We start from the raw sequence: 25,745 nt of genomic DNA on the forward strand, positions 1-25,745 counted from the left end.
TTTTTTTGTCATGTCTGGCAACGGATCGCAACCCTCGGTGCTGCGCCCGCGCCTCGCTCAGCCAGTGAGCGGGAACCGGTCTGTATGTGGGATCCGAACCCTCGGGCGGGAGCGCCGCCGTGCTTCCCAAGCGGCGCACTATCCAGTGCGCCACCGGGCCGGCCCAAAAGTTTTAATTTTGATGAAACAATTTGTCTACTTTTTCTTTCATTGTTTGTTCTTTTGGTGTTCTGTCTAGGAGGCTTTGCTTATCCTAAGACTATAAAGATTTACTCCTGTATTTTTTTTCTAAGAGTTTATAGAATTAGCTTTTACATTTAGGTCTGTGATTCATTTTGAATTAATTTTTGTGTATGTGTGTGGAAGCAGTTCGACTTCGTTCATTTGCATGTGGATATCCAGTTGCCCCAACACCATGTGTTGAAAAGACTGTTCTTTCTCCATTGCATTATCTTGGCACCTTTGTCAAAAAGTAACTGAAGTATATGTGTGAAGGTTTATTGCTGTACTCTCGACTATATTGCATTGATCTAAATTTGTCTGCCCTTATGCCAGTATCACAGTGTCTTGATTACCGTAACTTTGTAGTGAGTTTTGAAATGAGGAAGTGTGACTTCCAGATTGTTCTCTTTCAATATTTTTTCTATTGTGGGTTCCTTACATTTTCATATGAATTTTAGAATCAGTTTTTCAATTTCTGCAAAAAAAGCCAGGTAGGATTGTGATTGGGATTATACTGAATCTGTAGATCAGTTGGAGAGTGTTGCTATTTCAGTAATATTAAGTCTTTTGATTTGTGAATATAGAAGTCTTTTTATTTATTTCGATCTTAAGATCTTAAAAAATTTTTTTTTTTTTTTTAGTTTTCAGAGTATTAGTTTTACACTTGTTGAATTTTATGGTGCTAACCAGCCAAGCCCTGTTTCTGAACATTTTTGATAATGTTGTAAATGGAATTGTTTTCTTAATTTCATTTTTGAATTTTTCATTGCTAGTATATAGAAATACAATTGAGTTTTGTATATCGATCTTGTACATTGTGAACTGGTTATTAGTTTTAATATTTTTTCAGTGGATTCTTTAGGATTTTCTGTATACAAGATCATGTCATCTGCAAATAGAAATAGTTTTCCAATCTGGATGTCTTTTATTTCTTTTTCTTGCCTAATTGCACTGGCTAGAACCTCTAGCATAGTGTTGAATAGAAGAGGTAGAGTGGACATCCTTGTCTTCTTCCTGATCTAAGGGGAAAGATATTCAGTCTTTTACATTTAGATATGATGATCACTATGGTTTTTGTAGATGCCCTTTATCAGGGTGATGAAGTTCCCTTCTGATGGAGTTTGTTTTTGTTTTTTTTTTTCCTTTTTGTCTTTTTTCGTGTCCGGCAACGGATCGCAACCCTCAGTGTCGTGCCCGTACCGGACCGGGACCGGCAATGGGATTGCAAACCTCGGTGCTGCGCCCGCACCTTGCTCAGCCAGTGAGCAGGAACCGGTCTGTATGTGGGATCCAAACCCTCGGCGGGAGCGCCGCCACACTCCCAAGCGGCACACTGTAGCAGTGCGCCACCGGGCCGGCCCATTCTGATGGAGTTTGGATGTGTTGTCTCCTCCAAAACTCATGTGGAAATTTGATCCCCAGTGTGGCAGTGTTGGAAACTGATTGAGTCATGGGGGCAGATCCTTCATGAATGGATTAGTGCTCTCCCTGGGGGAGTGGAGATTAATGAGTGAGTTCTCGCCCTATTAGTTTCCGTAAGAGCTGGTTGTTTAAAAAGACCCTGGTGCCTTCTCTCTCTCTGTCGTGCTTCCTCTTGCTGTGTGATCTGCTTGTACCCGCTGGCTGCCTTCCCTGCCTTTTGCCATGAATAGAAGCAGCCTGAGGCCTGTGCCACATGCAGCTGTCCCAGAATCGAAAGTGAAATAAACCTCTTTTCCTTATAAATTACCCAGTTTCATGTATTTCTGTCATAGCAACACAAAACAGACTAAAATATCTTCTTTTCCTAGTTTATTAAGAGCTTTTAATCATGAAAGGGTGTTGGATTTTGTCCTATGTTTTTTCTGCATCTGTTGACATGATCATGGTTTTTTGGGGTTGTTGTTTTGTTTTTTTTTTTTGTCTTTTTTTCTGTTGGTGTAATATGTTACGTTAATTGTCAAATGTTGAACCACCATGCATTCCCAGGATAAAACCCACTTGGTCATGATATATAATCTTTTTTTAAATGTTTCCAGATTTGGTTTGCAAAATTTGGTTGAAGATTTTTGCATCTATATCACAAGAGATGTCAGTCTGTAGTTTTCTTATTTTGTGACTTCTATGGTTTTGGTATCAAGGTAATTCTGGCCAACAGAATGCGTTGGGAATTGTTCTCTCCTGCTTTTTGGAAGAGTTTGTGAATAATTGGTATTCTTCTTTAAATGTTTGGCATGATACACAATTAAAACCCTCTGGTTTTTCTTTGTGGGTAGTTTCTTGATACTAGTTCAATCTCTTTAATTATTATTGATTTTTTCAGATTTTCTGTTGCCCATGAATCAGTTTTGATAGATTGTATCTTTCTAGGAATTTGTTCTTTTCACCTAATTATCTAATTTGTTGGCATAACATGGTTCATAACACTCCCTTATAATCCTTTTCATTTTTTAAAGTTAGTAGTAATATCCCCTCTTTGATTCCTGATTAGGAATTTTTTGTTTTTTCTCTTTTTTACTTGGTTGGTCTAGCTAAAAGTTTGTCAATATTAGTCTTTTCAGAGAACCAGTTTTTATTTTTGTTGATTTTTTCTTTATTGTCTTTTCCATTTCATTAATTTTTGCTCTTATATTTTATTGTTTTCTTCCTTCTGTTTGCGTTAGGTTTGGTTTGGGCTTCTTTTTCCAGTGTTTAAAGGTAGCACTTGAAGAACATGACTTTGGGGTCAGACATTGCTGGGTTCAAATCCCTTCTCCCAGCTTCTCTGCTGAGGGGGTTTCCAAGACAGTTAGCCTCGCCAAACTTTAATCTTTCCATCTTTCAGTAGGGACAGTGGTTTTTGGCTCTCAATTATTGGGAGGTCTGTAGAGGGCAGGGTCCCTGGTACCTGAAAAGGTGCTCTGACACACCTCTTCCCATCCTCCCCTTTCCTGTGGAAACACGATACCAGCAGTGTTGACCAATCACACTGAGTCCAACAGCCTGGGCTATTTCAACATTTGGCTAAAAGGATTTAAAAGTTGCCCTGGGCCTTAAAGAGTTAAGTGGGTAGGAGGGGGAGGTGTTCCACACCTGGGTCTCAGCTTTCCTGTGTTCCTCTAGGTCTGCATTCACAAGCCACTCCTGTCCAGTGCATTGAGTAGCCAAGGCACTGTAGCAAAGAACCCAGTCTATTCAGAAAATTCCAGAACAATTCCTTGATTGTGAGTGCTGGGTTGGAGGAAGCCTGCTTTGTTAGTGGGAATCCAGATGTCTGTATTTCGAGTAGAGACCAGGACAAAAGCCCGTGACTGAAGGCTCTGTTGTGGATTTCTGTGTCTGGATGGACAGGGACATTAGATACTGTTGTGTGTGGCCAGAGTGGACGGCCAGCCCTGGCTGAACGTTAGAGGGAAGTTCCCTGTCCCCAAGGTTCATGAGCCTTGAGGGCTGGGTCTGGGTGGCCTGGGTGACCCAAGAGGCTGAGCTGTTCTCAGGCAAGGCTGTGGCAACAGGAAACAAAACCTCGGGATTCTTCCCCCAGTGGCCCTGGTTTTGCCACCGCCTGTTTACCTTGGCACATCACAGGTCTGGCCGCAGGACTTTTCTGGCCTCTCTTCAGTCTCCTTGTCGTCTTTTGTTCAGGGTGAAAACAAGGAGAGTTCATCTGCCTCCTCTTTGGGGAAAGTGGCTACTGGCTATTCATGTTGTGACTCTCTTGCTGTCGCTTTGGAGTTAGAGTTCATTTTTCTCTTATTTGTAGCACCTTGTGGGTTATGCAGTTGTTTGTGGGTGGCATGAATTGATAGAACAAAACACACTGATTCAGGTTGTATATTTTGTGTAGGTTGATGTCAAATGATGGCACCCACTTTGGGAGGCAGCGATGACGTTCTGCTGCCAGACTTCCCCAGAGGGCCCCTCCAGGCCTACCGCGTAAGAGCGTCCTTCAGCTGGAAGGAGCTGCTGCTGTTCCTGGAGGGCGAGGATGTGCTCCGCTTCAAGGTGAGATGGAGGGAGGAGTGTGCAGCGTTTGTCTTACTGGTCCCCAGTGAAGTCCGGGCAGTGTCCTAGTTCACTGGCAGAGATGGAGCTTATAGCTCATCTTTGTAGGAGTAGGCCCATCGTGGGCCAGCATGGGCTTTGTCCTGTTTGCGCCCCCAGGAAGGGCCTCAGGGATCAATGAGGAGTACAGGGAAAGACATGACTGTTTGAGCTTCCTAAGCCTCACGCCCCTGCTCTTTCAGTTGGGGTGATGCTCATCTCTGTCTGGGTGTTACTCGGTCAGATGGTATGTCCCGTGGAGCCCAGTGGCTGAGAACAACTGTATATGGAAGAACATAGGAAATTCTGTTCTCTGCCTCCGCATCTGCACTCCTGTCTCCTGTGTTTTCAGAAAGCCGTCTTCACAGCTTTGGAGAATGACCCTCTCTTTGCCCGTTCCCATGGAGCCGACCTGTCCATGGAGAAGTACCGTGAGCTGAACTTCCTTCGATGCAAGCGGATCTTTGAGTATGATTTCCTCACCGCAGAAGAAATGCTCAAGAGCCCCCTGAAAGTGTCAGTGCTGATTGACTGCCTGGGAATGTATGACTGGTCCCTGGCTGCCAAATACTTCCTGCACATGTTGGTGAGTATACGGCACAGCGAAGTGGAGGATGTATGCCTTCACGCTTCACTGCTCGCTGTTGAGATGGCTCTGTCCCAGGGCTGAGCAGGAGCCCAAGAGCGTAAAACTTCAAAGACTTGTTTATGTAAAATAAATAAATGCAGCACGCAAGGTTTAGAAAGAAGTCCAGTTCTTTCAGCTGTATGTGCAAATTTGCATTTGTACGTCCTCAAATAAAACACAGTGTGGCAAAACATAAAGTCCCACAAGAAGAGCAGCTTTGGGACATTTTCTTTTGGCTTTTTTTTTTTTGCTTTATACAAAAAACGAAAGAAGAAACTCAAATGAGAAAGGGAAAGTAGGTCAGAGGGAGAAACCTGTGCTTTCGGAGGTGAACTTGGGGAAGGCAGGTGGCCCTTATCCATGCATGTGCTGTTGGATGGAATGGTGAGCTCCCACATTCCGTCCTCAGCTACTCACCCACCCTATCCCCCAGCCCTCCTTTCCTGTCTCCGTGCTGCTCTCAGAACTTCAGGATTTCTTTTAGGCATCTTAAGTCCGAGATGATTATGTGCAACCTAGGTAAACCGCATGGCCCAGGACTCGGGTCTTACCAATCTATGAACTGAAGGCCTCAGGGAAGCTGAGTGCCAGGGTGCCCCAGGGCCTAGGATGCTAGCACTGTGGGTTAGCCTCTGGGAGCTTTGTCTTCCTTCTCCATGAGATGGCATGGTGTGAGGAACCACACGGGCTGGACGTTCAAGTGCATCATCAATTGTGACATTCAGAATAACAGTGCTCTTCTTCCATCTGCTTATATGGTGATGTTATATTTTCAGACATTTGGATCAGCAATTTACAGCTCTGGTTCGGAAAGACATTTCAAATATATTCAGAAGATCTTCAATATGGAAGTAAGTTCAGGTTCGTGGTGTCTTGTGAGCCCAGCTCTCTTACCTGTTCTCCTTACCGATTTGTGAAAGAGGGTCCCCATAGGAGTTATGCTCATCTTATTTAATGGTGTTCTTAGGCTTCTTATCAAACAGTTAACATTATTCTTCACCAAACAGGGTATGTTGAATTCCTAGCACTGAATGAATTTAGCTTTGTCTGTCCAAGCCAAAGCCCTTCATTTTCCTTCACTGGCTGGAGCAGGGCTTGCCACTTGGTGACTGAGAGAGGCTGCTGCCAGCTCAGTTTACCTGGCTGTCCTCACAAGCTGGGAAGGTGTGGCACCCACAGGACAGAGTGATTCAGTCAGATCACTAGTTGGTTAAATAGGTAAATTGAGATTTAGGGGCCTCAATCTGTGATTTAGTCCTTAAAAGAAAGATGGTAGTGGGACCCTCCAGGAATGTGCACAAGGAATTCTTCTTGCCTTACATCGAGTGTGCTTCAACATTTAGATTTTTGGATGTTTTGCTCTGACCGAAGTAAGTCATGGGAGTAATGCCAAGGCCATTCGAACGACCGCTCACTACGATCCCACTACCGAGGTAGGTTTCATCTTCCCATTGGTCTCTGGGTTCAGAGCATATGAAATTGTCCTGAATAAAAAAGTAGTTAAATCAAAACACCCATCCTTATACATGTGTGGTTATAAAATACATGCTGAGAGTCATCTAGGGTAAAAGTGGTGTGGATTTGCATGTCATTTGAATGTGGTGAGGAAGCCATCATTTTGTAGACTTTGTTGCTTTGTTTCTTGGGCAGCTGTTGGTGTTGGATCGGTAGATGGTTGCAATTGCTTGTGCTTTATAAAAGTGAGCCGCGTGAGGCAGTGCCCTCCCTCTCTGGCTGCCCCTTGCCTGCCCTACCAGTGCCAGGCTCTCAGGGGCGGGTTGTCCTCTCTGTTCCTGCCCACCATGCTCTCCTCTGGTCCTCACCATTTCTTGACTTCTCTGTGGCACCTGCACCATTGGCCCCTGACTGGTGCATCCAGTGAGCACCTACTGTATGCCAGGCACAGCCTCCAGAGGCTGGGCAGACAGCGGTGAGCACAGCCGATGAGGCTCTGCCATTGTGGAAGTTGTGTGCTAGGGGAGACACAGACAGGAACAAGGAACTGTGTGGTGTGCTGAGTGTCCGGAAGCCCTCTGGGGTGAGGATATAGTGATGGGGCACAGGGAGGGCAGCTGCCGAGGTGACAGGCTGAGACCACTGAAGCTGGAGTGGCCTCTCTGAAGATGCGCATGGATTTCGTGGCAGTGCAAGGCCTGAGGGAGTGAGCTGGGGGTGGTGCTCCGAGCCCACACACCTGCATCTGCAGGGGACAGGGAGCAGTGGAGGGATCAGAGCTGCTGACTACGCTCTGAAGAGTGGGCAGGGGAGGCCTAGCTGAGGCTGGACAGCCCCCACTCTCGCTGGATGGGTGAAGAACCAGTGGCCCCTCAGAGAAGAGAACAGAAGGCACACTGGCCACCCATGCTCCCTCCACCCCCACCTTTTCTTCAGTGAAGTGTCATCATCTGTGAGATAGTTGTTCAGTGCATATGCAGTTTATATAATCACAGTTGCTGCTGGGTTATAGAAGGAAATTCTCCCCGGGTACATGGTTTTGCAGCCTCTCACCCTGCAGGAAGATGCAAACCAGATCAGAACTTATCTGCTGCAGCCCCCGGACAGCTGAGTATGGAGGCCTGACAGTCAGCACACACTGAGGTGGCCTAGAGCTCTGCATAGCAGCTTGCTGTCTCTCCACCCGCAGACGCTCATCTTGTGCAGCTGCCGACCCGCTTCCACAAGCAGTTCAATCAACCTTGAGTGTCCACATCCTTTCACCCCCCCACCTTACTCATAGGCTCTGGTGGACATCCCTAAGGTGGGCACAAGAGCCCCAACTCCGCACCATTCTCCTGTCCCCCGTCTTCTCTCTCCTGCCTCACTGAGCACCCGCTGTGTTCCTTGGGGACGTGTCCATTTGCTCATTCATTCATGCACTCCAACGCTCCGAGTGTCCACCTTTTGCTCCAGGCATTTGGGGTACAGCCCTCATTCATGGAGCTTGTAAGCGGGTGAGACAGAGCACAAGAAAACTGGTCTATCGTTAATTTGAAGTCAGTCAGGGATGTGGTGGATTCCAGTGAAAGCGTGTGGACAGGGACGGCCTCTCTGAGGCGATGTGAGGGTGAATACTATCTGGGGCGTTTGCCAGCCTACCGAATGTTTTGAGTATGTTTTATTGTTTGAAATGTTGGTCATCATTTTCTGTAGGAAGGTTCTTTAAGTCGTAAGACCCGGGAATATGCTGTGTTTAAAAAATAAGGTCTGCCTGTGCCATATGGGAAATAGAATGTTCAGTCAATTTTGACCCTGGCCTGAAAGATTTTGAACATAGAAAATTGAATCTATTGAAAAGGAAAAGCAATTCTACGTGTGTTTCAGTTGCTGATTGTAACTTTAACTTCTTTTTTACTTGTGCAGGAATTCATCATACACTCCCCCGATTTCGAAGCTGCCAAATTCTGGGTTGGCAACATGGGCAAGACAGCTACCCACGCTGTGGTGTTTGCTCAGCTGCACACGCCCGGGGGCCAGCGTCACGGGCTGCACTCCTTTGTCGTGCAGGTAGGGTGCCCATGTGCGGTCGGCTGGAGCGTGTGCCCAGTGAGGGCAGTTTTTACCCCAGGGGGCATTTGGCGATGTCTGGAACCACTTTTGTCACATCTAGGGGTGGGGGGATGCTCCCAGCATCTAGTGGGTGGAGACCAGGGGTACTGCTCAACGTCCTGCACTGTGCAGGACAGCCCCTCCCCAAGAAAGAATTATCCAGCACACAGTGTCACAGTGCCACAGTTGACAGAGCCTGACCAGCCCTGTGGCTTCACGAGCTGGCAGGCCTTCCAAGACACCTGGTTGAGAATCTCCCTGTCCTCCCAGTGGCTGTGTCTGCGTCGCCTCAGACACTTGTCACAAACCTGGACTTCCTGGCTCCACCCTCCCAAGGTTCCTATTCAGGAGGTCTGAGGAGGGCTTCAGGAGTTCTGATGTGAAGCCTGGCTTGAGGACCCCTGATGTAGGCCCCACAAATGGGAGGCTGCGGCCGATGGGGAGGCTGGGCCAGGACTCGGCTCGGGCCTCTTGCCCCGCTGTGGGACTGCTGTGTCTTGAACCCAGAGCTTCCAGAAACTTGTCCAGGACCTTCCTGTCTTGGCTGACTTGATACTGAGTTAAGCTCCTCTGCCACTTCAATCTGACATTTTTATTCTGTAAGACTTTTCTGGTGTTGGGGGGGCAGGGCGGGGAAGGGCTCTCATGTGAGAAGAAACCACTGTGGCCTTTTCTCTAATTGAGCTGAAACTTACATCATTGTGCTGTGAGCCACTTAGAAGTGAGCAGCTCAGTGGCCTTTAGTGCATTCAAAATGTAGAGAAACCACCACCTCTGTCTAGTTCCAGATGCTTTCAGCTCTCTAGAAAGACACCCTGCTCCCACACAGCAGTCACTCCCTGTTCCTGCTCCCACAGCCCCTGGCAGCCACTAATCTACTTTTTGTTTCTGTGGATTTGGTTTTTCTGGACTTTTCATATAAAAGGAATCAGGCAATATGTGACCTGTGGTGTCCAGTGTCTGTCATTTAGAGTAATGATTTCACAGTTCATCCATGCTGTAGCATGAATCAGTACTTCATTCCTTTTTATGACTTAGTGTTACTACACTGGATGGATAGATCACAATTTGTTTATCCATCGGTCCACTGATGGACATTTGGATTGTTTTCACCTTTTGGCTGGTGTGGGTAGTGCTGCTGTGAACATTCGTGAACAGGTATCTTTTTGAGTACCTATTTTCAGTCCTTTTGGCTATGTACCCAGGAGTGGAATTGCGGGACCATATGGTAGTTCTGTGTTTAACCTTTTGAGGGGCCGCCCAGTGTTTTCCACAGCGGCTGCACCGTCTTACATTCCCACTAGCAATGTCCGAGGGTCCAATTTCTCCACATCCTTGTCAACACTTGTTTCTGTGTGTATAGATTTGTACCTGGGGTGAACTTCTTAAGGAAATTGCCTGGATTAGAATTCAGCTTCTTTTAGTGTGTCTGAGCTCTAGACCACAGAGCTGCGATGTTTTAGACTCTTATGACTGAGGCTGAAAATAGTCAATAGGATTCTGTTGTCCCTCCATTTGACAAAGCACTACTGTGTGCCTGGTGTGGACTAGGCACAGCACTCAAGACACCATGAGTCCTGCCCTCCTGGAAGGGACAGTCTACTGGAGAAAGAGAGATAGAGACAGGGAATCGCAAGAGTGTTTAGACTTGGGACACACGCTCCGGATCCCTAGCCGATAATCCGGAGGGAGCTGTAATCTTTTGCAGGCTTGTTGTGTCATGTCAGATCATCAATCTAAATATCGTGGGCAATGTTATGTCTAAATTGGCAAAATTAAGTATTTTTGAGGTAAGCATAACAGTAACTATTTCTGCTTTTGACTTTAGGATTCTTTTTTTAATTCAAGAGGCATAATGATATTTATAATTACTGCATTATCATTTATTTCTAGATGAACCGAAAACTTGTATTAGCAGTATTTTTATGTTTGAATACTTGAAAATTACTAGCTTTTTTTGTATGTGTGTCTCTCCTTCATCTCTACTTTTTAAAAACCTATTTATGGTATTTATTTCAAAAGGTTTTTAAAATTTTGTGTCTGAATCTTTAGAAAAAGGAAAAGATGCTTTATATTTGGGTTTTAGCCCCTTTAAAAATTTTTAAATATCTTTATTTTGAAGTTCATTTAAGTTAGATTGTTGTTTTATGGAAATAAACAAAAGTTACAAATTTATACAAATAGCTAAATTCCATGTAGTATAAATTCAGTATTTCTTTAAAGGAGTGCTTCTCCACCTCAGCACTGTTGACATTTTGGGCTGGATAATTCTCTGCTATGGGCTGTTCTGTGCACTCCGGCATGTTTAGCAGCTTCCCTGGCCTCCATTCAGTGGATGCCAGTCATGCCCCTTAGTTACGACAACCTAAAATATTTCCAGACATTGCCCAAAGTGGTGGATCCTTCCCCTTGGTTGGGAATCTCTGCTTTGAAGATAAACAGGAATGAAACTCCATGCTCTTTCCATAGAGCTCCCATAGCAAGGGACTGTCAGATAGCTAGGTCTGTATTTTTTTTTTTAATTGGAACGTAGTTGATTGTATATATCTGTGGGTATTTTTTTAGACAAATATATTTATTGGAAACTCATTTTGGGGAGTAGAGATTTACCAAAATAATAGTGGCTGTTTCTTCCACAGTACATGTGTGCACAGCCACTTTGTCATTTTATTAAAATCCAGCAGAAAGTCCTATATATAAAATGTGAATATGAATTCCCAATATCCCCTAGGCAGCAGGTACTAGTTGGCTCCTGGATTTGCATCCTGTGGCTGCCATAACAAAGCACCATGAGCTGGGGGCTTAAAACGACTGAAAAGTACTCTCTCTCAGTTCTGAAGGCTGGAGGTCTGAAGTCAAGCCATCTGCGGGGCTGCACTCCCTCTGAAGGCTGCTGGTGGCCCCAGGCCTTCCGTGTTTTGTGGCCACAGCACTCCAGTCTTTGCCTCTGTCTTCACATGGTTCCTCTTCTTGCCCATGTCCTCTCTTCTCTTCTTACAGGACACTGTCATTGGATTTGGGGCCCACTTGGGTAATCCAGGATAATCTCATCTGAAGATCCTTAAATAAATTGCATTTGCAAAGATTCTATTTCCATATAAGGTCATGTTCCTAGATCCTGGGGTTAGGACTTGGACATATCATTTCTGGACAGAATTTAACCCACAGCTACCCACAGTGAGCCCATGGCTCAGCCACTGAGGCTTTTGAACACACTGATTTTCCTGCAGTCATTACAGTTGGCATTTTTTGCTTTCTGTGGCGCTGTACAGATTCGGGACCCAAAGACCCTTCTTGCCATGCCAGGGGTGATGGTTGGTGACATAGGGAAGAAGCTTGGGCAGAACGGCTTGGATAATGGGTGAGTGCTTGTGTTGAGCTTGACGGCGGCAGTGCCCTCCTCTGTGGGGTCCTCACTTGGAACTGCTCTGCACTGAGACTTCTACCAGGTTCCAGGCTGTGTTGCTGCTCATGTCTGGTCTCACCAGACCATCAGTGCTGTTCACTGACTATGCAGAATTCTGAACATCTCACTCACTGACTTACACAGGGAACCCTCTAGTCAGTACTGGAGCTGGCAGGGAGGAGAGGGCCGCCCCTCGGGCTGTAAACTCCCTTGCATCAGTGCTTTCTCGGGGTGTGTGGGAGGCCCTGATGTGGACAGTGCCTGTGTGACATGTGTGGAGGTTCACTGTTCTGACCTCTTGTCCCCAGGGCAGCAGCGAAGCCCTGCAGAACCTACTCAAGCAAGTGACATGGTTTGGTCTGTTGGAGAAAGAGGGCTCTGGGCACGGGTGAGGAGGCATGCCCAGCAGAGGGCGCCGTGGTTCTGGGCTCTGATGGTGCGAGGACCGTGCCCCGGCCCAACAGGGCTTCTCTGCTCAGATCCTGTCTGAGTCCTCCATCTCATTCAAATGTCAGTATTATCATTTAGTGTTTTGTTTTTTTCTCCTAATTTTGAGATCATTTATTTCGAAAAAGTGGTAACATTTCGTAGAATAGATTTTGTCACCTCACAAAAATTTCCAAGTTATGTGGGTTACTGACTACAACTTGGAGGCAAACATAAATTGTGTGGATTGATTTTAGCCAAATAGTTCTGAAAGCTAAATAATAAAGATCTTTTCAAGCTATATTTTCAGCCAGACCCTTAGGTGGGCCATAGGTACTTTTTCATGCACTGGCTCAGAGGGAGACACAGCCTCTGGGCCTTGGGGGTCCGGCTGGAAGTGGCTGGAAGTCCCACAAGGTGAGGTGGTCTGCTCCAGGTGGGGCTGGGTTGCTGGTGGCCATGGAGGAAGGGAATGGCTGGGACTTGGAGTAGGAGGCGCAGAGCCTGGGAGCAGGGCCCAGCGCCTGCAAGCTGCAGCAGTAGAACCTTCTGTGCTGCACAGCCCGCCCCCCACACCTTCCACACCCTGTACACCACACACTTGTCCCATGCCACACACGCCCCGCGACACGCATCCCATGCCACACACATGCACCTTCCATGCCACACACGCCTTCTATGCCACACATGCCCCATGACACACACCCCACGCCAGACACAGACATGCCTTGTGCTGTGCACATACGCCCCTTGCCCACTGGACATGAATTGTGGCTTTCAGGCTGGCCACCATCTTACTGTTTCTGGAATAGCTTTTGTGGTACAGAAGTGATCAAAAGAGACTATTTGAAATTCTGTTTTCAGTTAAACTCAAGTGAATACTTTTTTTTTTTTTAAAAAAAAAAATGACCCTCACTGGCTGAGCGTGGTGCTGACAACACCAAGTCAAGGGTTAAGATCCCCTTACCGGTCATCTTTTTTTTTAAAAAAAAAAATGACCCTCACTGGCTGAGCGTGGTGCTGACAACACCAAGTCAAGGGTTAAGATCCCCTTACCGGTCATCTTTTTTTTTAAAAAAAAAAATGACCCTCACTGGCTGAGCGTGGTGCTGACAACACCAAGTCAAGGGTTAAGATCCCCTTACCGGTCATCTTTTTTTTTAAAAAAAAAAATGACCCTCACTGGCTGAGCGTGGTGCTGACAACACCAAGTCAAGGGTTAAGATCCCCTTACCGGTCATCTTTTTTTTTAAAAAAAAAAATGACCGATCCGAACCCGGGGCCTTGGTGTTATCAGCACCGCACTCTCCCGAGTGAGCCACGGGCCGGCCCTCAAGTGAATACTTTTGCAAGTATACATGTATTTGTATTTGTTCCATTTCTGTTTGACAAGAAGGGGTGAAGATTTTCCACCCCTTAAAAACGGCACTTTCTGTTTACAGAATTATACTTGGAAAAGTATTCCTTGGCTTTCAAGTAACAAGCTGGGGTACACAGGGGCATTGGTACCAAGGCCAGGTTTTCTTAAAAAGTGGATATGCTGCACGTGTAGCCTGCGTGGACAAAGCCGCCCCCTCGGTGGCAAACGTGCAGCCTGCACAGATGCCCAGGAGGCAGCGTATTCTGGTCAGCCAGGCTCTGAACACTCCGTGTTTAGGGCACTACTGAGGAACTCATCTGCAGCTGATGAGAGGGGGTGACCCACCGAGGTTGGCCCCTTGCCTGGATGCCATGGGGGCCTGGCCTAGAATTCCTCACTTGCCAGACCTCCTGGACATTCTGGAGGAATCTGGGAAGGGGCCTCCTCCAATCCTGCCCTCCACGCAGCCCAGGGTCTTTGCCATTCCCTGGGGGTGCGGGAAGGTGCTGCTCTGACCCTCCCTCAAGGCTGTCCCTGGCACTTGGGGTTTTGTGGATCGCACCAGCACCCCTCTCTCTTTATTCATTCCACACCACTTAGAGCGTCTAGCAGGTTCCAGGCACTGCGGCCCCATTATAAAAAGGTGAATAAGCCCCAGGAAACTCCTGACAAGGAGCTGGCTCATTGAGGGACACTGACAGTTGAGTTGTTGCCACAGAACAGGATCACTCTCTAGCAGTGCCTTGGGGTGGGTCCACCTTGTACCCATTCAGGGTGGGGTGGAGAATTGTGAGGGGCCTCCCAGAGGAGGTGGCAGCTGAGCAGCACTCCGAGGACCGCCTGGGTGTTAATAGTGAAGATGCAGGGTGGTGGAGGCCAGGACAGAGCCTGGCCAGTTTATAGCATCAGAAGCAGAGGGGACCCAGCTGCAGGCTGCAGGGGAGCAGCTGTTGGAGGAGTGGGCGGAGGACAGGAGGGGGACACTCGTGTTTTCCTGCAGGGTTTAGATTCCATAGTTGTGAGGGTTGAACAGTCTCAGGCAGGGCATGGCCATTCCCATGGCAGTTTGGGAAGACCTCTGCTCCCGTGTGGAGGGCGAGCCGAAGAGGTGGAGTCTGGAAGCAGTCAGTAAGGTAATCGTTGATGTAAATCAGATGAAAATAGATGAGGGCTGGGTGGGGAAGGGGAGGGGGAGACTGAGTCAAGATGCAGCACAGGGCAGAGGTGACTCAGGATGGGTGACCGGGGGTGCCATCCACAAGCTGGGATTAAAGGAAGAGCAGATGCAGTGGAGGCAGAGCCCCTTCCCTTTTCTGGCAGGGGTTCCTCTTTCGCCAGCTCATGTGGCTGTTCTTAACAAATGATGCCTCCGTGGTTTGGTAAAAGAATCTTCTCTGTGGCATTGCAAGTGATCTTAGTAATCAGATAAGTTACTATAGGAACTATTGATATATTGATATTTTTATTTTTATTTTATTTATTTATTATTATTATTTTTTTTTTAAAGATGACCGGTAAGGGGATCTTAACCCTTGACTTGGTGTTGTCAGCACCACGCTCTCCCAGTGAGCGAACCCGCCATCCCTATATGGGATCCGAACCCGTGGCCTTGGTGTTATCAGCACCGCACTCTCCCAAGTGAGCCACGGGCCGGCCCAGATATATTGATATTTTTAAGGGTTTTTATTTTTGCACAGTTTATGTAACATTTGTAACTTTGTATAACCTTGCTCACTAGACTGTTGTGAAGTAAGGTATCCTGACTTGACAACCATAAAAAATATCTTTGATTATTAATACGTAATGATCCATAATGATGTGTATATAATCCTATTCTCTGCTGTTCAAAAGAGACGAATTTGCTGACCTTTGGAGCACTATATCATAACTCAGGTTTCTTGTCTGACTTGAATGTTTGAAAACCTTAGTTTTCTGCTTTTACCACATCATGTTGTAGATTGTGGTTTGAGATGGAGGTATGGGAGTCAGAGATTCCAGTCCTTAGCAACACAGCTCCCGTCTTTTCTGTTGACACGACAGTGAACACTCAGCCCTGCCAAGGCCATTCTCCCCAGCATGTCCTTAAGGAGTGCACGTTGTGGCCAGTGGAAATGGGGAACTTGACTTCAATAATCGTCCACATATGGCCAACCTCATGTCACATATGACCCACCACACATGCACCTCTTTTATTTCTAACCTATTTTTTGGATGGAAAAAATTTGTCAAACTTCCATGTCCAGTTGTGTGCTCGCTGCTATTTTCTTTGTCTTTGGGGATTATGTCACCTTTTAAGCTGCCCTGGGGGGAGGGGAGAAAAGCCCAGGGCAGAAATCTCTGTTTAACGGAAGCCCTGCACTTCTCCTGCTCAGATTCGCCATGTTCCACAAGGTTCGAATTCCTCGCCAGAACCTCCTGAACCGAACTGGAGATGTCACCCCCGAGGGCACCTACGTCACCCCTTTTAAGGTATGGCATTTCTGGCAGGGATGTTTGTGTGCAGGGCATCCTAGACACCTTCCTTGCCACACGAGCGGGCTTGGCTGTGGCACCCCTCTCTCTTGGGTCGGGTTCCAATGCCCCCGACTAGGAAGGGGACTCTTGGGTCAGCCACATCCTCGGTGCTGTTGTCCAGGGGCTGGGCCTGAGAACTGATGCAGCTGGCTAGCTGCCCATGGGCAACCACCTGCCCTCAGGGTTCCAGTGAGGATACTGCCCCCTTTTGGTGCTGTTTCCCTAAGGGCTTGAAAGGGAGGGGTCACCTGGTGAACTGTCCACAAATGGGAATGACAAACAGGGTTCTCTGGTGTCCAGGACTCACTCCCCCTTCAATTCACAGAGGGTATTGGGGAGATGATGGTGTGGCCCTGGCAGAGATGGCCTAGGTGAACTCAACAGTCATGAACTTACAGCCAGGATGGTTGTGTCCAAGGATGTGCCCTTGGGAAGAATGCTCCCCAGACAACGTAGGTCACCTGACTGCAGCAGAGAGCAGGTACTTAAAATGAGTGCCACAAATACATGTAAGGAGGAAAGGGGAGAAATGAGCAACGTGAAACAAGAAGGCACTTAAAACGTGTTCATGTCCATGCAAAAGGAATTAACTAACGTACAAGTGCAATAACTGAAGGAAAGGACACCGCAGAGGGAGTGAACATCACAGGAGGACAAGCTAGAGACTGGACGTGGCCCTCGGAAGGCAGAAAAGTACTAAAGAAAGTGAGGAAGAGACAGTGTAGAAAACAACGGAGAGTAGTGTCTCTGTGTTAAAGGAGGAAGACCTTCAACTGGAGGGACCCAGGAGTACCAGAGAGGGAAAATCAGGAAAAGCTCATATACCCGGACGCACTAGAGAAATTTAAGAATTTCAAAGAGAAAATTATGAAATTTTCCAGATCTGAGTCCAGTGGCATAAAAATCACTTTAACTTCAGATTTCACAAGCACAGCACTGAACACAAGAACACAGTGAATAATATTTTACACCACTGAGGAAAAATAACTTGAAACATGTATTTTTAATTAATATTTTTCTTTTTGGTGGCTGGACCTTGGTGTTGTCAGCATCACCTCTAAACAACCGAGCTAACCAGCCAGCCCCAAACATACATTATTAAATCCAACAAAGCTGTCATCCCTGTGTGCGGGCGTGGTGACTGTTCTAGGCATCCCCAGTTTTGGAAGGCTGCTATGCACATACCAGTGTTTTGGAAGAAAGTCTTGAATAATAAAAGAAACGAACCTGGGAGGAGCAGCTAGAGGTATGGGAGGTGAGGATGGTCAGACAGTTGGGTAAGACTTGTGGATTAGATGTTCGCACAGCATCAGTGACGGACCGTAGAGACAAGCCGCTGTGGAAATGGTGGTGCCTGCGGTGAGGGACAGAACAGAAGGTGAAAACTAGATGCGCACGAAGGAACACAGAGAACGAAAGATGTCTAGCAAACCCCTGAGAATGGCCACCTTTGATAGGGACAGGATTTCACAGGGGAATGAGGATAAAGGGAATGTATTTTATTTTATTTTTTTATTATTATTATATTTTTTCCATGAGCATGTCATTTTATTTTATTTTATTTTGTCGATATACAATGAGGTTGATTATTGTGGCCCATTACCGAAACCTCCCTCCCTCCTCCATCTCCCCTGCTCCCACCCAACAGTGTCCTTTCTGTTTGTTTGTTGTATCAACTTCAAGGAGTTGTAGTTGTTAAGTCTTCTTCCCCCCCAACCCGGATTTTGTGTGTGTGTGTGTGTGTGTGTGTGTGAATTTATTTATTTATTTTTAGCTCCCACCTATAAGTGGGAGCATGTGGGATTGCTCTTTCTGTGCCTTGCTTGTTTCACTTTCTCACTCCTCTGGGCAGCATACCGTGTCACAAAAGGCTATCTTGAGAGCAGAGTTAGAGGTACCACTGGGGTATGCCAACGCTCTTTTTTCAAATTCTCTTTTCATATTTAAGAATACACATTGCACAAATTCCAACTTGGTTTTTGCTCCTACTTGATTAAAAATAAAAGTCAATACAGTCTATTATTTATAGCCAGAGTAAAATAAAATGTATTTTAATTTCATAAATTTTACTACTAACTAACTTACAATTAGTTTTGCTTATACACTGTGAAAAGCTGAGTGTGCCAAAGTAACCTTAAGACATGATTGGTATAAACGGAATATTTATTTGTTTTTAAAATCACTTTCTTCACTCAAAGTATCTTCTTTACATTCTAGTTTCCTGTTCCAAGTTCTTAACTGGTAATGACCCACTGAAATCTTCCCAAAGCAGAGATGACTGTGTGCCAGAACACTACATAACCGTACTAATGCTCAGTCACTCAGAACTACTCCAGCTGGGTTTCTGTCCATCCAAAGAACCAGCTGCTCTAAACAAATGCCTTACTCATCTTGCCTGTTGTATCACTAGCTGAAATATGCTGCTACTGTAATTACCATTCTCAACTTCTGAATAGAGCCAGCAACCAAACAACAATTTATTGAGTACACAGGCTGGTGCTAATTGTTTGGTCACATAATTGGGTGTAGGGATTACTTTATTACTGCTGACCGGAAGCAGCTGTGCTCCCTGAAAACCCAAAGCAGACAATATATTAGCTTACACAGGGAACACGATACTGTGATACTGAGGTAAATATCAAGAGCTCACAATTTGGGAAGGTGCTGAATACCCTAGAAGGTCAACTATTAGAAAAAGAATGCCCAGATTAAGAATTATTACTTACATCAGGAAGATAGGTTTACTATTGCTTTTTATTGCTAATGCTCTGGCTGTACGACTTGCTGGGAGAAGTGGGACATTTTCGAAGATTTCCTTAGGAATTTTCTGGGTATTCATAGGTGGTCCCAAGACTATTTTCTACAACAATAGTAGTACTGGGGGAAAAAAGAAATGCAAAACAGGAGCAAGGCAGGAAGCCAGATCTGTCTTTTACTAAACCCTGAGCCAGAATAAATGAGAGCAACTGGCTTCCAGATTATCTTTGTAAATTCCCTACTAGAAATATCACTGAGAGGAGGGACTATGCTGTCTCTCTAGTGCCTTAGATCAGAGTTCGTATAACTTCGTATAATGTATGCTATACGAAGTTATTACGTATTCCAGTACCATGCTGTTTTGGTTATTATAGCTTTGTAGTATAATTTAAAGTCAGGTAATGTTATTTCTCCAGCTTTATTTTTTTTGCTCAGTGTTGCTTTGGCTATGCGTGGTCTTTTATTATTCCATACAAATGTCTGTATAGTTCTTTCCATTTCTTGGAAAAATGTCATTGGAATTTTGATGGGGATTGCATTGAATTTGTAGATCACTTTGGGTAGTATGGCCATTTTCACTATGTTGATTCTTCCAATCCAAGAGCATGGGATATTTTTCCATCTTCATGTATCCTCTCTAATTTCTCTCAGGAGTGGTTTGTAGTTCTCATTATAGAGATTCTTCACTTCCTTGGTTAACTCAATTCCTAAGTATTTTATCTTTTTGGTGGCTATTGTAAATGGGCAGGCTTTCTTGATTTCTCTTTCTGCATGTTCACTATTGGAGAATAGAAATGCTACTGATTTTTGTGTGTTGATTTTGTATCCTGCTACTGTGCTGAACTCATTTATCACCTCCAATACTTTCTTTGTAGAGGCTTTAGACTGTTGGATATATAGGATCATGTCATCTGCAAACAGGGACAGTTTGACTTCATCCTTTCCAATCTTGTATCCTCTCTAATTTCTCTCAGGAGTGGTTTGTAGTTCTCGTTATAGAGATTTTTCACATCCTTGGTTAACTCAATTCCTAAGTATTTTATTTTTTTGGTGGCTATTGTAAATGGGCAGGCTTTCTTGATTTCTCTTTCTGCATGTTCACTATTGGAGAATAGAAATGCTACTGATTTTTGTGTGTTGATTTTGTATCCTGCTACTGTGCTGAACTCATTTATCACCTCCAAGAGTTTTTTTGTAGAGGCTTTAGGCTGTTCGATATATAGGATCATGTCATCTGCAAACAGGGACAGTTTGACTTCATCTTTTCCAATCTGGATGCCCTTTATTTCTTTCTCTTCTCTGATTGCTCTGGCTAGTACTTCCAACACTATGTTGAATAGGAGTGGTGAGAGTGGGCATCCTTGTCTGGTTCCTGTTCTTAATGGAAAAGCTTTCAGCTTTTCCCCATTCAGGATGATATTTGCAGTGGGCTTATCATAAATGGCTTTAATTATGTTGAGATACTTTCCGTCTATACCTAACTTATAGAGGGTCTTTGTCATGAATGAGTGTTGAATTTTAAAGGGAATGCATTTTATCAATAGAGTGTTGGAGCCGCAAATGAAATCTTAGTCCTCAGACTTCCCCACCTGATGGTACAAGCAGTTTCTGGTTCGTGCCAAGGTTACAGGCAGGGCCTGGGCACCTCCAGGAGGCCAGTTTGCAGGTCCCCAAAGAGGGTGCTCTCTTGCATGGTGCTGTCTATGTCCTGCCATTCCCTTTGCTTGGAGCACCCCTTCCTTGGATGGTTGGGTGTCCCCTCCTCTGGGTGCCCACCGATCCCATCCACGATTCACTAATGACACCTGTACCTGCCTTCAGCTTAGCCCTGCCGCACTGTGTTGTACCTGGAGGTCTGTGTGTCTGGGGCTGGGCCTGGGCAGGTGGCACCTGGCCACACTGAATGAGTAAAGGCATGTGCCTTCGTCTTGATGCCCCTTCCTCTGAGGCAGTCCTGGTGCTCTGGCTGTGCTCATCCTCTCCTTGTCTTCCCTAGGATGCCAGGCAGCGCTTTGGAGCGTCTCTGAGCAGCTTGTCCATTGGGCGGGTCTCCATCATTGGCATGTCCATCGTTAACTTAAAACTGGCCGTATCCATAGCGCTGCGTTTCTCAGCGACTCGGCGCCAGTTTGGACCCACTGACAAGGAGGAGATACCGGTGCTTGAGTATCAAATGCAGGTACAGGTTTTTCAAGTATTATTTCATTTCCTTTTTATTATAGTGCAAATATAGTTCTTTTAGATAGTTGCAGTTTGGTTACTGGGAGTTGATCAAAGCTCTTAAGGCAATTAACAGGACAGTTAGCAGGAGTGCAGCATCTCAGGCAGAGAGAAAAAAAGGTTTTTAATTTAAAAAGAGTATATATGAAGTAGCCAAACTAAGGAAAATGGACAGAAGCAAATCTGGTGAGGCTCTGGAGAGGCAGGTGTGTACACCTGCCACAGGTACAGGTCCAGGCTTTGGCAGGTGGTGGTGTTGCATGTCCAAGGTATGTTCTCTGACTCATTCATCCCATCGCTAAGAAATGATTCCAAGGAAATCATTTTTAAGAAGCAGCAGCTGAGTGTGCAGCCCTGTTCATTGTAATGGCACTTAGGACAGCAGGAGGGATGCTGTTCTCAGAGTTGGGCAGCCATGGATGTGGCCAGGATGCAGCCCAACAGCAACACAGAAACGCATGAGCATTACTGCACAGAAAGGGGATACATTGTTATCACAGCAGATGTTCCTGTAGTGCTTTTGTGTGGTCGAGCCCTTCTGTCCATGCTACGTGTTTGGTCTTCGCAGACAGGTGGGTTGGCATTATTATTCCTGGTTCACAGATGGGGAGCTGAGGATCAGATAGGAGACTCCAGTTGCTGTTCAGGTGTTAAGTCTGGCCCCGATTTGGGGCCAAGCTGTACATAAACAAAGACACGTTAGAGTGAAAAAAGTTTGTGCAAGTTGTAACAGAATCGCAGTTGTTCCTTTGAACATTTCTTTTACTATGGCTGTGAACCTGTTTTAATAAGTAAGTACATAGGGAGAAAGTGTCCTGGTTTATACCTGTGAAGCACCCTCCCCACCAGGTCCCCCACCGTTCCTGTGTTCTGTGTGGTCACAGTGCATCTCTCTGCTCTGGGCGCCTAGGGTAGCTCTTTGGTTAAGAGAGCCCACTGGAGCCACAATGCTCAGGCTCAGAACTCTAGGTCCACCCCGACTGGCTCTGTGCCCTTGGAGAATGTTCTTAACCTGTCTGTGCTCTGATTTTCTTGTTTGTAAATTGGACTTCTTCCTAGGGGGGTTGTAGGGACTGCATAGGTCAGTACATGAAAGCAGCTGGCACAGCGTCTCACACTCAGCACTCAGTAATGTTGGACGTGTTGGTGCATGGTTCCCCAGGTTCTTTTCAGGCTTATCCCCTCCACAGCCCACCCGTCTGTCCAACAATCTATGTGCCCTGTCCCATGCCAGCTGCTGGGTATGCAAAGGAGAAAAAGACACGTTCCCTGCTCTCTGAGGAGCTCCTAGCTCTATGTGCACCTCAGTTTCCCCATCTGGCTCAGGGCTGCTTGCCTGTCCCTTATGGGCCCGGGAACTGCGTGCTGTCTACCAGTCAGTCGTGAGCCGGGCAGAGTCGGCCCATCAGGTCATTGTTTTTGTTTGCAGTCTGTTCCTGTGACTGCTTGGATGGGACAGCTGTGGAGGAGGATGTTCAGGGAGCTGCGCTGAGCTCGTCCATCTGGGCAGCGGGTGAAAGTCATGATGGGACAGCACATCAGGGTGAAGGTTCCCACCATGCCGGAAGATGCATGGAGGATCTTGAGCATGCATGGAACGCATGGCCTGGACACCATTCCTCCTCCTCCTCACTCTCATGTCACCGCAGGGATGTGTTCACGCAGGTGTCTTGTTCATTCCAGCAGTGGCGCTTGCTTCCTTATCTGGCGGCTGCCTACGCCTTAGACCACTTCTCCAAAACACTCTTCCTGGACCTGGTGGAGCTTCAGCAGGGCCTTCTTGGGGGAGGCCATGGTGCCAGACAGGTGAGATGTCATTCACTTTGTCCCACAGCATTTTGTTTAAATTTCACCCATCCCTTGGGCTCTCCCCACCCCTGGCGCTCTTGACTCGCACAGTGATCAGAAGGGTTTGGGCATGTGGCCATGTTCCCGTTTCTCAAGGATGTGCTGACATGACTCCTAATTCCAGTCTGTGAGCCCAGCCGTTGTTCTCCCTCTGAGAACAGGACGGTTTTGCAAAATCCACATTACCAGCCCATCAGTAGATTTCATGGTTCTGATTCTTTCATAAACAACTGTACAAAGGTCTGAGTCCCGCTGACGGGATTTGAGTTGACAGTCAAGGCTTTGTGCCAGAAATGAGCGTGCAAGTCCTCTGAGATCCACCACTCCACAGACCAAAGTCTGTTTCTAATTTCTTTGTAGATGGTTTATGGGTTGATTTTCCATAACCCCCTCGTGCTGCCCCCTGAGTGGGAGTAAAACGTGAATCAAAAGAAAACAGGGGCCGGCCCGTGGCTCACTCGGGAGAGTGCGGTGCTGATAACGCCAAGGCCACAGGTTCGGATCCCATATAGGGATGGCCGGTTCGCTCATTGGCTGAGCGTGGTGCTGACAACACCAAGTCAAGGGTTAAGATCCCCTTACTGGTCATCTTTTAAAAAAAAAAAAAAAAAGAAAACAGATTAGACAGATTGGGGTTATGTACAACATCCTAAAAAGCGCATGTCAAATTAGCCTGGTTTGGGATATTCTCATAAACATTCAGGAGTCCAGAGGCCCGGATGACGTAGGAATGACTGACAGGATCCATTACAGGCTACGACAGAGGTCTAACGAGGTCCACTGAGGGAGCGTTTCTGAGAGATGAAGGGTTAAGCGTGTCTTTCCCTGGGCCTGAGTCTCTGTAGCCTCTGCCAGCTGGCGTCTGCACTGTTCTCCTGCTAATAACGATGCAAGGCGCAATCATGCTTTGTTCTTCTGAAACTCAGCAGTTCTACCCAAGCACAGTAGGACCAAAATGCAGCCCCTTATTTGAAGTTAAAAACACGGTAAAATGGGTCCTTGTGTTTAGCAAGTGTGTGTGTCTCTTTCTTCTAATTGTTTTTATTAGATATCAAGTAGGAGCGAAAGAATAGTTATAAAACGTGTGTAAGGCTCAAGGGAAGGTGAGGTGAGCACCCAGGCAGAGGACTGTCGCCTCTCACAACTTCTGTGAACTGGCTGATCCCAGCCCTCCCTCTCTCGTTAGAGGGAAGCACCGTCTCCAGTACTGATTCTCATTCCCTTGCCTTGCTTTGTAGTATCGCCACAAATGACTGCAACCTTCAGCAGCATATCGTTCACTTCCACATTGTGAACTTCCTGCAGAGCGAGTCACGGTGCATATTCTTTGATGGCTGTTTCTGTGATCCATGCTGGCTGCCTGAGATTGATTTACTCTATAGAGCTGTGGCCCATTTGTTTTCATTGCTGTTAAATTGTCTGAGGGTACCACAGAGTATCCCCTTGGATATGTCCCTTTTTGTAAAAAAAAAATTAGAACTGCGTTTTCTTATTCTGTAATCGTTGGGTATCTTGGATTAGACTGGAGGGGCCATAGTCCTTAGATGCTGGTGCTGAACCTGGCCCCTGACCTTTCGTGTGGGAATTCTCTTTTCACCTGTTCTTGTCGGATTCCTTCACCCAAAGGCAGAGCTCGGACGTGAAATCCATGCCCTGGCATCGGCTGGCAAGCCCCTGGCCTCGTGGACCGCCCAGCAAGGAATCCAGGAGTGCCGGGAGGCGTGTGGAGGACACGGCTACCTGGCCAGTAGGTTTTGGAGAAATGTGGGGCAGTCTCCTGCCGTTTGACTCTAGACCAGGGGATGGCACACTGCGGCTGTGGGCCAAATCCAGCCCACCACTTGTTTTTGTAAATAAAGTCTTAATTGGAACACAGCTATGCCCATTCATTCACACATTTTCTCTGGCTGTTTCTGTAGTGCAGCAGTGGAACTGAGTAGTCACAACAGAGACCATGTGGCTTGCAAAGCCTAAAATATTTACCCTCTGGCCCTTTACAGAACAAGTTTGCCAACCCCTGCCCTAGACAGATCCCACTGCTTTCTGATGCCTGATGTTTCTCTGTCAAAATTTTGGCACAATGATGAAGTGTGGAGAAACTGTTTGAATGAGTCCACTAAAAACCAGAGCAGAAAGTAGGTTATCACTTGTCACTTGTCACTTTCTAGTTAGTGACTTGGTAGTAAACCAGCACCACATTTTATTCTGACAGAAAATTCTTAAGTTTAGGAAAAAAAAAGAGTTACTTTTGTTGACATTGACTGTTGTTTAAGAAAGGGTACAACCACCAGCCCAGGACCAAATCCTGGCTCTGTCTCCAGCATTGTAACTGTGCCTCAATTTCCTTATCTTTAAAATGGAGGTAATAATAGTATGACCACAATGGAGGTGTTTGCAAATCAATGCATATGGAGCGTTAGCACAGTATGTGACATGTAGCACATGAACAGTATATTTTATCTGCTATTGTTGTTAGAATTATTATTATCATCATCATTATTTGCAGCTTACCAGCAAAACTTCCCTGTGCTAATTTTAAATAATTGACTGGTAAAAACTGGCTGTTGAGGGCCGGCCCAGTGGCGCACTGGATAGTGCGCCGCTTGGGAAGCGCGGTGGCGCTCCCGTCCGAGGGTTCGGATCCCATATGCAGACCGGTTCCCGCTCACTGGCTGAGCGAGGCGCGGGAGCAACGCCGAGGCTTGCGATCCCGTTGCCGGTCCCGGTCCGGTACGGGGGCAACACTGAGGGTTGCGATCCGTTGCCGGACACGGAAAAAAGGACAAAAGACAAAAAAAAAAAAAAAAAAAAAAACA

General features: G+C 46.3%; 1 protein-coding gene across 2 annotated transcripts in view; it reads left to right on the plus strand.

Moving 5' to 3' along the window:
* ACOX3 (acyl-CoA oxidase 3, pristanoyl) overlaps positions 1-25,745 on the plus strand; it is a 50,298-nt gene that overhangs the window by 2,312 nt on the left and 22,241 nt on the right. The window contains exons 2-11 of one of the 2 annotated variants that reach the window (XM_008578624.1): positions 4,028-4,185; positions 4,577-4,810; positions 5,629-5,703; positions 6,196-6,285; positions 8,213-8,356; positions 11,671-11,759; positions 15,963-16,059; positions 20,858-21,040; positions 22,765-22,887; positions 24,556-24,676. In XM_008578624.1, the coding sequence (XP_008576846.1) occupies positions 4,039-4,185; positions 4,577-4,810; positions 5,629-5,703; positions 6,196-6,285; positions 8,213-8,356; positions 11,671-11,759; positions 15,963-16,059; positions 20,858-21,040; positions 22,765-22,887; positions 24,556-24,676 (1,303 nt within the window). In that variant the 5' untranslated portion in view covers positions 4,028-4,038. The remainder of the gene's footprint in view (positions 1-4,027; positions 4,186-4,576; positions 4,811-5,628; positions 5,704-6,195; positions 6,286-8,212; positions 8,357-11,670; positions 11,760-15,962; positions 16,060-20,857; positions 21,041-22,764; positions 22,888-24,555; positions 24,677-25,745) is intronic. The other variant, XM_008578632.1, reaches the window with a different exon arrangement.

This window comes from Galeopterus variegatus, unplaced genomic scaffold (assembly GCF_000696425.1).
Source record: "Galeopterus variegatus unplaced genomic scaffold, G_variegatus-3.0.2 Scaffold76, whole genome shotgun sequence".
NCBI lineage: Eukaryota > Metazoa > Chordata > Mammalia > Dermoptera > Cynocephalidae > Galeopterus > Galeopterus variegatus.